General features: G+C 40.1%; 1 protein-coding gene across 2 annotated transcripts in view; it reads right to left on the minus strand.

The window, feature by feature from the left end:
• Window positions 1–12,961, minus strand: part of LOC148038697 (transducin family protein / WD-40 repeat family protein) — a 137,299-nt gene that overhangs the window by 57,940 nt on the left and 66,398 nt on the right. For both annotated transcript variants that reach the window (XM_087674380.1, XM_087674372.1), the window contains exon 3: window positions 4,125–4,281. In XM_087674380.1, coding sequence (XP_087530506.1) covers window positions 4,125–4,281 — 157 coding nt within the window. The remainder of the gene's footprint in view (window positions 1–4,124; window positions 4,282–12,961) is intronic.

Here is a 12,961-nt window from a genome sequence, read left to right on the forward strand (position 1 = left end):
GAAGGCCCTACATCTTGTCCAACAGCAACATTTTCAGCTAGTCTGAACCTTGTCCAAGATTAGGCATTGCATTTCTTTCTTCCCCATGTGAGTGTCCATACTGAGAGACATCATCACTACTTGATTCCATCTCACTTTATAAAGACATATTGCTGTAATTTCTCAGCTGAGAGCAAAAATCAACACTAGCACAAAGCTTTGGCTTGCAATCAAGCGCCTCGGGCCCACCAAATCAAGGAATTGAGTGGTGTCCCGACAATGGAACCATGAAACCAGCCTTCCTTCTTAAAGAGGGTGGTAAAACTTGATCAAGCACTTAATTACAGCAATTACAAATTTATCATAAACTAAAATGCACACATTACCTTATCAATCTTGGACAATAGACACCTGCTTGGCCCCAAAACTGGCGCCCATTTCGGAATTTCTTTAACTTTAATTGCTAATGGATTGAGTACAAGTTGAGATTCCGCGATCTCCCTTGTTGATCCAAAAATCTTGCTATACAAACAATCAACAAGCAATTTGAGTCAATTGCCCCTTGAATTTCACCCAAGACTTCACAAATAAAACCACCAACTGGCCAAATGTTGCCCCAATTCAAAATGGATGGCCTGGCATCTGAAATCCTAGTCAATTCCACGAATTTCAAGTGCTGATTTTAGTATACGATGCCTTCTATTGGCACACATCCCAGGGTGGTGCTAAACCTTGATTTTTGTAGATATTTAGAATTTACAACAAATATCCCTCTATTGTCCACCAAATTTGGCTGAGATCTGCTCAAAATGGTTGAGAAATGTTGAGATCTCCTAAGAAGGGATTAGAGAAGGTAAGAGAAAGCAAAGATGAGAGAGAAATCTGATTTTCTTCAAGAGAAAATCCTAAAATCTGCCTACTGCCTGCTCCAGCCTACATTTAATGCACTCACCTACTCCCAGGCATCTCCAAAATATTGTCACCTAATCAACAATGTTGTTGCCAACCCCTGAAGATATCTCCCTGCTGTCCCTTGCCTATTGAGACCCCCACATGGCTGTCTTTTGCAGCAAATTGCAGTACTTTGATCAAAAAATAAAGGACTAACACCTCCCTCTCTCTCTCACCCAAACTCTAAACTAGCTAAATAGCCGAGACCCAATCCCCAAAAATATTTTCTCAGTTTGCATGGCCATTTTTGCCAAGTGGCAACCCTCTAAACTCATTTTTCAGCATTATCCAACCATTTAATTACGTTTCAAAAGTAAATAATCCTAAAAATTAATTTCAACCCTTCTGACCCTGCCCAAAATTAAATGTGCCTACCCATAATTAAATTGGCTAAGCCATTTGCAACCTAGAGTGGTCTCCAACCTCTATTGACCCTTAGACTAATATTAATTAATTAATCAATGCTAATCTCTAGTGTCATCACTGACACTTATTGGCCAAACAACTATTCTACGGTCAAAACTGACACCAACTGACCACCAAAACCCAATTCACATAACTTATCACAATTTTTGCCTTTGACACCCACCGCATCCTCGAGGTCCTTAGCCTATTACTATCAATTAACTACCATGTGAATCACATGTGCTAAACAACCTTGCATGTTTGATTAATAACTTAATCAAATGTTACTAACAAGATTAAAGCATCTCAAAATTTCGTGTTCCCATGATACATCCTCCAACCTATTCTCATCCTTCCTCAATAGTCTCTAGCAAATTTAGCCATTGGAGGTGGAGATTTTGGTCACTCTCTATTATAAACCCTAATTTATAATAGAAATTAGGATTTGACGACCAGCTTAAGCATGCTTAGAAATTGAACGCCTAGAGACTTAAATTTGAGTCACTAAAATTGGGGCAATCTCAAGAGATTCAAATGGCCATGCAATCAACAAATATTTTGGTTAAATTTGTCATCCAAGAAGCACAATTGAAGGCAATCCTCTAGCAAACCGAGGGTTTAATTGGTTTGTAAGTTTGCTAGTCATTTAAATGACAGCAAGAGGCACTTGAATCGACAGAGGAGATTTAAAGAATCTCGGTGTACTCCATCCATTTGCAATATAAGATAAGGAAATACCGTGAGGAGCACCTATTTTGGAGCCAATAGGCTGTCCATTGTCCAAGATTAAGTGGTAAGTTGTGCATTTCAATTTACATGCTTTAATTACTTGCTGTAATTATAGATTAATCAGGTTATTACCACCATCTCCGAGGAGGAAGGCCCGTTTCATCGCTCACTATCAAAAGCATGGAGGTGACCAACACACTATTCCCATCTGCGTTTTGCAGCTAGGCAGACCACCTGCCACCCAGTCATCTTCTGCTGCTCCAGTCATCTGACTGCCATCTCAGCTCAGCCAGATTTGCACCTACAGCAGCCTGGGCTGTCATTCAGCTACTGCCACAATTCCAAGGTCATCAGGGGTTATCTGCTGCATTTTGGGATTTGTTCAAAGTATGGCACACTCTCAGAGCTGTCATTGGTGTCACCAACTCTTCTTCCAGCTCACCTCATCCCCGGTCCACCTCGAGAGGTTTGAGGCCCATTATATCATACAAGTATACTGTTTGACTATACATTCATTCATCAGTTTGAATTCTCTTCTTCTTGAGTTCTACTGCTTTCACTGTGTTTATCATACAACATTCTCTATCTCTGTACAAGCATTTCTTTACGATTTTGGGTGTTTGGGATTTTTCCTTTCCTTTTTTTGGGGGGACATGCAGTGGGCGGCGGGGGGGAGGGGCAGGGCGGGCGGGCGTTGTGGGGTGGTTTATTAGTCCTTGATACCACTACTAATCAATCGAAGCATTCAGAGAATTTTGGTCATTATTGAAAAATCCATTAAGCAATCACATTTCACTACTTGTAATGAAAGATTAAATTTCTCACAACATGCAACTATTAGTTCAACATCTTAACATTAAGGGAAACCTTTTTTAACACAGCATAACTCTTTAACCTACCAAGCCAATACAGTGTAACAAGGATTATCCTATTTTTACCTTGCTACAGGTCTGCCACATTCCAGTTTTGGCTAATTACTACAGTCCCCCCACTCCAACATATTTATCATCATTGGTCCAGTTTCCCTCATCATCATTGTGGATTGGGTAGCTTGGCTCTTAGTTGTGTGTCACACTTGGAAGGAGTAATTGGAGTACCAATTGCAGATGACTTGAGCACCAAGTCAAATTGACTTGAAACAGGAAAAACTTGAATGATGAGTTGAAGGGACTCAATTCAAGGTCAAATGTTCAAGTGACACGTTGGAAGGGACTCTAGTCAAGGTCACTAATGGCTTGTCTCCATCCTCTCTTCTCACTCCGAGTTATTGTTCATTTCCACTGCATTCTCACAGGTTCTTGTATGAGGGTAGCATAGCTAAAGCACTCGTAGGGTGATCACTGCAAGGATTGCCTAAAGTCATAGCAACAAGATACGGCCATTTTCAGCCTTAGGATGGCAGAAATGCCAATGTCCTCAATTTGGCTCATGTCCCATGTTTCTGCATAGTATATGCAGTGACAGGTAATGGTCGTTCTTGAACTGCCCAGTTCTTTCTTTCTTGTTCGTGGTTGTGGCTGAAGAAGACATAAGGATAAACAGAAACATCACTGAAGACCAAGTGGTTTTTTTGCTTTCCTACAAAGTCCATAATCCCCAGCACGCAGACAAATGGACTTTACGATTGAAACTTACACTGCCACAAAACTGCAACCCAGAAATCATTCCATTGGAATCAACTAGCATAAAACACAAAAATAGTGAAGGCACACACAAACCATGCCCCAAGTATAACCTATTGCACACGTAAGCACAAAGTAAACCAGACTTGACTTATCGTCAAAGAAATCATAAAGACCATGATAATCACACACGTAAGTAACAACAGATATACTTTGAAACTTCTGCTAGAAGAATATATGACATGAAAGGAAGGAAGAAGTGTTTCTTCATAAACTTTACACAAAGATTACTTTGTTAACATGACATTATACAGGAAAATCTTCACTACAAGCAGTGTGCACTTAACGATCAACTCTATAAGCCAGAACACTTAAAAACAGTTTGCCTTACACCTAGCAAAGCCTTCACTAGCAAAACGAGTCTCTCTTCAAATATACCTTGTGGCACAGAGCTGCTCAGTTGTGGGATTCACTGTGAGACTTCTTAGTTTACGCTTATGCTGACTAGAAACATAATTTGCTTGCATAATCCGGAACTGTAGAGAGGAGCTGCTTCGACGGATGTGAGGGACCAAATCAGTGTGCTGTCTAGGCTCTGAAAGCATTTGATTATTGGGAAAAAAGAAAAATGAGAAATGAAATTGACATCCACAAGGCAAAAAGACACTTTCACAAAACGAGTGAAAAGCAATCACATCCAGAACAATTAGAAAATCAATTAGTTGAAAATCATAATGCTTGAATCATTCCACATTAATATAGAACATCTCAACAGCTCTTTTCCCAACTATAACATTGCAACAGTTGATTATTCTGAATCAAAGAAAATAGGTTTTATCTTCTGCCCAAATTATTCACCTAGTTGATTTTTAGAAACATATAAACCTAACTGCATAAACTTATCGTCCAAACTCGCTCAGGTTAGTGTGAGACATTGTCATTTTTCCAATGAAAGCATTTATATGAATACGGCACTAACATGATAAATTAGGCCAACATCACTCACATAACATGCTAGAGAACATTACAGGACCAATCCAGATTGACCAACATATGTGGAATCTGACTGGCTGGATCTGAATCTATTAATGCAGGTCAGGCAACATAAATAACCAGGTTGACATGAAAAAATTGCACTACAGAAAACATAAATAGTATATTGAAATGCAGGAAAAAAGATGGATGTCAGATCAAAGAAACACTATATTAATCTGTACATTTAATCCATAAATTTCAACAGCTACGTGTCTTTATTGTAGAAAGCCTCCTGTGACATTAATGTGACATTAAAAGGGATATTTAATGTCACATTAAGGTCATAAGTGGGGAATGTGACATTAAAAGCAATATTTAATGTTACATTAAGGTAAATTTAGGGGAACATGCACGAGAATGACCGTCCGGGCTCTTGGGCGCCCGAACGGGGTCAAGGGGAGCCTAGAGAGTAAGGGAGTCCAGAAATAGTAGGACTCCAGCAAGTTGACGGCTGGCAAAGAGATAAGCTTGAAGGCCAGCACTTATCTAGGCGTGGCTGGGAGGTGAAGAACACTCGTGCTTCCATCAGTCTGAAGAAATCTATCTCCCGTAATCCAACATTGGTATCAGAGCCTATGTTTCTAATCATTCGTCAAACAAGAATCCGTCAGGTCGTCAGTTTGGTCATATCGTGTGAGCAGCCGGAATCAGGAGCTGTGAAGACGTGACGTGATTCGTCACGGAAATAATCGTTGGGGTCGCTGGTCATCAAGACGTCGCATTAATACTCGACGGGTCGTCAGTCAGAAAATAGGCCGCCAGTCAGAAATGCCCCGTCCCGTCGCGTTAGAAAACGGGCCGTCAAAATTTTAAAGATTGCAGCGCCACGTCACATAAGTGACATTGAATACTGGTCTAACGTCATGGGGACCTGCGGCAGGAACGAAACGGGCAGAGAAAAATTTTTAAAAAAAAACGTAAAGACCAGCGCGAAGACCAACCAGACCAGACGTGCAGCCGCCAGCTTCCACGAGGACCAGGAGTAGAGTCGCCAGCATTTGCGAGGACCAATCAGCTCAGATGAAGCTGCCAGCAGCTGCGAGAAACAGATCAGAAGTGGAGCTGTCAGTATCAGATTGCTGAGTCGGATTGGACTGCGACTGCTGTGAGATAGGCAGAAAAACTTCATACATAACTGAAGCCACAGCCTGCCATAAAAATCAGGGAAGTATTTTATCTTATATGCAAATTTCTTATTTTTGCTTTCCAATTCCAGTGTATTAATGGCAGAAAAAGGGAAAGAAAGGGTAATGGAAAGTCCTAGTTCTGGGGATCAACCTATGGCAGATCCCCATGAACCAGACATACAAGAAGAACAATGGGAAGAATTTTTTGCCACGAGAGAGCAATTTGATGATCTTTCTGCTCGTGTGCAAACTCAAGGGGTTCAAATGGAGTTTTTAACTCAAACACTTACTAAAATAAAATCTCAGCTAACTTTATTGTTGGAAAAAGATAAAAATAAAATAGAAATCTCGGATGTCCCATCTTCATCGAAAAATTTAGTTGCGACTATTCGAGATTCTAGAGAACCCCAAACCCATCATAAATTGAGGGATAATCTGGTTTTAAAAGATATGAAACCACCTCAATTTTATGGGGAGGAAAAAGATAGGAATAAAGATACAATCTTTAATTTCCTCCAAAAATGGGAAGATTTACATAAATTGAAAAATACACCACCACATCTCCAAGCACTGGAGGCCAGTTTAACTTTGGGCCCCAAAGCATATAAGTGGTGGCGAACTTTAAAGGAGGCGAATAAAATACCTGAAACTTGGGCTCAATTTGAATCCGTATTTTTAAAAGAATTTCTTCCTGAAAATGAAATGGAAAGAAATTGGGAAGATTGGGATTATGTCAGACAAAAGGGACGACCCCTACTGACATATTTGGAGGAATATCGTGAGATAATCCTCAAACTAGAAGGAATTGATGAATTCCAAAAAACAAGAGGATTCATTAGGGGACTGGATAAAGCCTGTAAAAAGGAAGTAAAACGGAGTTTACCTAAGACGCTTGAAGAGGCAATTAAATTTGCATTAATTTATGAAGATAGTATGCGTCCAGGTACACTCACCAGTCTCACTGATATGGAGCCCAAGTCTAAGGAATTAGAAACCTCAAAATTTGTGGGCAAATTTAAAAGAAAAATGCCATTTTTCAAGGGTAAAAAACAACCCTTTGAAAAGAAACCATATATGAGGCCAAAGCTAAGTCCTGATGACTTTGATAAGGCCAAAAAACAAAAATTGTGTTTTAATTGCCTATCCCCTAACCATGCTGCTTGGAATTGCCCTCAAAAGAAAAAGGGGGAAGACAAAGAAAAGGACAAGGGCAAGGGAAAAGAAAAACAAATCCATGTAGTGCAAACCTTAGAATTAAAGGGTCATGAAAAGTATAAATCTTTAAAGGTCTTGCACATGGATGTACAACATAAGTGTTATATGTCAACTTCTTTGTGGTAGCCTACCTTTGGGCCACATGATTTACTTAGAGTACATGGATTGATAGCTGGAAAACGGGTTAGAGTCATGATTGATGACTCTGCCACACATAATTTTATAAATTATGCACTTGTCAAAAAATTGAAACTTCCCCAACAAAACAGTGAGCATCAATACGTTGTGCGTATGATGCAAGGCCAAGACAATAAAATATGGGATACAATGGTATCCAATTTGGAAATCGAGATTCAAGGATATAAAGATAAGCTTGATTTCCAAATAATGAACATGGAAAGAGCTGACATTGCTCTAGGGAGGGAGTGGCTATGGGGATTGGAACCATCCTTGAAACGTAGCTATTACCATAATACACTGGAATTTGAAAGGGATGGTAAGACTTTTGTCATTCAAGGTGAACATGAAGTATCTGATAATCCTTTGCTATGTTCTACTGAAGTTCAGAAGCTGATAAAGAAGGAAGTTTGTGAAGTATATATGCTATGGTCTTATCCTGTACAAAATACTTTTATTTCCTGTAATATAAAGCAACAATTTTCTTATGTCTGCGAATTGAATGTAAATAATGAGTTGAACAGTTTGTTAGATGATTTTAAAGATGTGTTTCCTTCTGATTTACCTAGTGGCCTTCCACCAGACAGGGGTGAAATAAATCACCCAATTGATATAAATAAGGATACACACCCAATTTCAAAACCACCATATAGGTTAAGTGAAACACAACATCAAGAAGTTGAGAAACAAATTAAGAATTACCTGGATAAAGGGTTTATTCAACCCAGTAATTCACCTTGGGCTTCACCAATTTTATTGGTAAAGAAAAAAGATGGTTCTATGCGACTTTGTGTTGACTATAGAGCACTTAATAAAATAATGGTGAAGAATAAATTTCCTATGCCCAGAATGGAAGATCTTTTTGATCAATTGCAAGGGGCAAAATTCTTCACAAAGATAGACTTAAGATCAGGATATCACCAAATAAGAATTAAGGCACAAGATATTTCCAAAACGGCATTTCGTACTAGGTACGGGCATTATGATTTTTTGGTGATGCCTTTTGGTCTCACTAATGCACCAGCTACCTTTATGAAGCTGATGAATAGTGTTTTACGGCCCTATCTAGGACATTTTGTAGTAGTCTTTTTGGATGATATCTTGATCTTTAGTAAATCAAGAGAAGAACATTTGGAACACTTATTATTAGTATTCCAACTGTTAAGAACACATTCCCTTTATGCGAAGAAAACTAAATGTGAATTCTTTGCACAAGAGGTCAAATATTTAGGGCATATAATCTCGAAAGAGGGAATCAACATGGATCCAGAAAAAGTAAGGGCAATTATTGAATGGCCACCTCCACGGAACCTGGAAGAGCTGCAGATCTTCCTAGGTTTATCTGGATTTTATCGTAGATTCATTCGAGATTATACCAAAATAGCTGTTCCAATGACAGACCAACTTAAAGGGAAAGGGAAAAGTTTTAATTGGGGAACAGACCAAAATGAAAGTTTTCAAAAACTTAAGGTAGCTATTGCTACAGCTCCAGTATTATTAATAGTGGATCCCAATAAACCATTTGTGGTTGAAGCTGATGCCAGTGACAAGGCAATAGGCGCGGTCTTATTACAAGAAGGTCGACCAGTTGCTTTTGAAAGCAAGAAATTAGATCGTGCAAAACAGAATTATTCTGTTTATGAGAGGGAGCTGTATGCAATAGTACATGCAATGAAGAAATGGAGGCATTATTTGTATGGTGCCAAACTTTTGATCTTATCGGATCATGAAAGCATTAAGTGGCTTAATGATCAACCAGATTTACATGGGCGTAAAGCCACATGGGCCGAACTCCTCCAAGAGTTCGACTATGAAATAAGATATAGAAAAGGAAAGTATAATATAGTAGCTGATGCACTCAGCAGAATGCCCATCATTAATGAATTGAGTTTTACTCAGTTCACTTCCAGCTTGCTTGAATCTTTAAAAGGGAAATGCCAGGTTGATCCGGCATATTCCAACATATGGGAAGCAATAAAAAATGGGGATCCAAATGAAAGTGCTTCTACTGAGGAAGGAATATTTGAAGATGTTCAACTAGGAAATGGAGCATCAGGGGTTGCTCAAACTGGATTCAAGTGGAAGAATTTTACCATTGATAATGGTTATTTACTCTACAAGGGTAGGGTATGTGTCCCGAAAGATATAGAAATAAGGCGCCAGATACTCTTTGAGTGTCATGATACCCCTAGTGCGGGATATCCAGGAGTTAATAAGACTTATAGTCTTATTAAAAGGCAGTTCTATTGGCCTGGAATGAATAAGAACGTCCTTGACTATGTGGTCAAATGTAATAAATGCCAGGTTAATAAAGCTGAAAAATTAAAAATGGGAGGACTTCTCCATCCATTAGAAATTCCTTCGGGAAAATGGGAGAGTATCTCCATGGATTTTATTGTTGCTTTACCTAGAACACAAAGGGGGCACGACTCTGTGTGGGTAATTGTGGATAGGTTAACCAAAATGGCTAGGTTTATTCCAACTTCAACTGATGTTAAAACACCAGAATTGGCTAGATTGTTCGTAGAGAACATATACCGATTGTATGGCCTTCCGGCAAATATAGTTTCTGATCGGGATAGAAAATTTGATAGCCATTTTTGGCGTGCGGTATTTAGGAAATTGGATACTAAACTTAGCATGAGTACGGCGGATCATCCGCAAACAGATGGGCAAACTGAAAGGGTTAACCAAATTCTTGAAGATATGCTTAGGGCATATGTAAGCAAAAGGCAAACTAATTGGGAAGAGTATTTACCGATAGCAGAGTTTGCATATAACAGTGCCAAACACTCTTCCACTGGATATAGTCCGTTTATGTTGATGTATGGGTTTCAGCCCAGAGCTCCTTTTGCAGTAGGACTGCATAAGGAAAAGGTTCAGGCAGCTAAAGACTTTTTGGAGGATATGAATGTAAAATTTGTTCAAGAAAATATTAAAAAGGCTCAAAGTCGAGCTAGAGCATATGCAGATCCTCACCGAAGAGACATCTCCTTTGAAGAAGGAGAATTGGTCTACCTTAAGGTGCCTGAACAAACTAAAACTATGAAAAAAGGACATTGTCCAAAGCTTTCACCAAGGTATTGTGGTCCTTTCATAATACTTAAAAGGGTGGGAGAATTGGCTTACAAACTCCAACTACCTGCTGGTAGTAAAATACATCCAGTTTTTCATGTAAGCAAACTAAGAAAGAAGCTGGGAGATTTAGATAATCTAATCCTAAATGATGATATTGAGGAGTTATTCTATGACCAATCTAATCCACATGAACCAGAAAAAATATTAAATGTTCGTAATAGATGAACAAGGAATACTATTTATCAAGAATGTTTGGTTAAGTGGAAAGATTGTTCAGAGGAAAGCTCAACATGGGAGCGAGTAAGTACTTTAAAGAAAAGGTTTCCCGATTTACAGTTAGACCTTCCAAATATCGTTTTCGAGGACGAAACCGATTCTTAAGGGGAAGGAAATGTGACATTAAAAGGGATATTTAATGTCACATTAAGGTCATAAGTGGGGAATGTGACATTAAAAGCAATATTTAATGTTACATTAAGGTAAATTTAGGGGAACATGCACGAGAATGACCGTCCGGGCTCTTGGGCGCCCGAACGGGGTCAAGGGGAGCCTAGAGAGTAAGGGAGTCCAGAAATAGTAGGAGTCCAGCAAGTTGACGGCTGGCAAAGAGATAAGCTTGAAGGCCAGCACTTATCTAGGCGTGGCTGGGAGGTGAAGAACACTCGTGCTTCCATCAGTCTGAAGAAATCTATCTCCCGTAATCCAACACCTCCCATAAAGGAAAACGATGTCCTTGTGCTGAAAATTTTTCATAGGATGTTCGGCACTGTGCTATGCAAGAGGAGCTTAATTCCATTGAGCAGAATGACACTTGGGAGTTGGTTCCGTGTCAAGGCAAGCGGAAAGTGATTGGTGTGAAGTCTATAAGACCAAATACTTGGATAATGGCACCTTGGACAAGCATAAAGCTAGGCTTATTGCCAAGGGTTTTGCACTAAGGGAGGGCTTGGATTACTCAAAAACCTTTGCTCCAACAGCCCGCATGTCTACTATTTGGGCTATCTTGGCTCTTACAACTCACCAGCATTGGCTTGTCCATCAGATGGCTATGCAGTCCTTCTTGAATGGCATCTTACAGGAGCAGATTTATGTAGGCCACCCTCCAAGCTTCCATATGCCTGGAGGCTGGAAAGGACTTGTAGAGAAATACTCAAGCACCCAAGATAAACACAAGTGACACCAAAACACAAACTGATAATGGAAGAACACAAAAGTGAAGAGTAACTCAAAGACAATGAGCACTTAAGAATGAATGCATACAATGCTCAATGCAGTAAACACCCTATGCAAGAGTGAATACAAAACTTGAAACTCCCATGCTTCTAAAGGATTGTGAACTAGAGTGTGTCATGCTCAAAACAGATCCCAAATCATAGTAAGCAGCTCTGGAAGACGAGCAGTAGACAAAAGAGGGACACAATGATGCAAGCGGCAATTGTAGGCCGAAAACACAGCCTATTGTATCCTCTATAGATGTTGCTGGAAAATGGAGTGTTGACGCCAACTATTATTGAGAAACCCTTCACCCGTAATTTGTGTTTTTGTGTTTCTACATTTTGCGTTTGTTGGGAATAAAGGCCCTCGTGCCTTTTAAATGTGCTTGGGTGTGAACACACCCTTAGCACTTGTACTTTCATATATATATATATCTATCTAAAAACCTAAAGTGGTACACTCGTCATTGTACCCAAAAATCATGTTCACTCTCCTGAATACTCTGCTCTCTCACTCTCACTCTCTCTGCTGCTAGCAAGCACTGAGTGTCTCGATCCTTGCACTTTCCATCACTACAAACTGGTATCAAAGTGCTGATTTCGCGAGCTTCCGGAGACCCTGGCACAAGCTGCTCGAGCCACAAGGCTCGCTCAGCACAGGTTGTGCTGAGACCAGCAGTCGGGCGACATGGCAACAGTCAAGTGACCAGCATGCGCGTGGCACTGGTGTGACGGGCTGGGCAAGCAAGCAACGGCCTGACAACCAAGCGAGCAGGGGACCAAGCGAGCAGCATCAAGCAGTGGGGTGCTGACCAATGTGACAACGGCAGCCAAGCATCAGACAGGGCGACTAACAGCCAGGCATCAGACAGGTCGACCAGCGAGGCATGCGATGGACGGGACTAGCGGGGCTCACGAGCGCATGATTGACGAGTCAACGGACCCGTCATCCAATTTTTTTTCCCCTTCAAATTTTCTGAAATTCTCTCGTCGACCCGTCATCCATTTTTTTTCCCCTTCAAATTTTCTGAAATTCCTCTTCCCCTACCAAGGGTTCACGCATGGAGGCACAACTTCCAATTTTTTTGTGCAATCTAGGCCCAAAAATTTGGGCTTTTCTAGATTGAGTGTTGTTCATGCAAAATTGAGGCATCTACGTCAGAAATTGCAGACATTGTGTGCATTTGAATTGGGGATTTCACCAAAATTATTGAAATTTTGCTTATCTGAGTGAAATTTCTCAACATTGGACCCATAAGATTTGGGGCTTTTATCGTATTGGTGAAATTCTATTCAGTTGAGTCAGATTGATTGACATTGGTGCACATTTGGACCCGAGAAATTTGGGGCTTTTGCAAAATCTTGTGAAATTTTGCTAATTTTGCCCGTTTTATGCTTTCGGGAACATGTATTAATCCAATCGAGACAG

Source organism: Lygodium microphyllum, chromosome 3, assembly GCF_053477565.2.
Source record: "Lygodium microphyllum isolate KBCC chromosome 3, Lygodium_microphyllum_v1.1.10, whole genome shotgun sequence".
Lineage (NCBI taxonomy): Eukaryota > Viridiplantae > Streptophyta > Polypodiopsida > Schizaeales > Lygodiaceae > Lygodium > Lygodium microphyllum.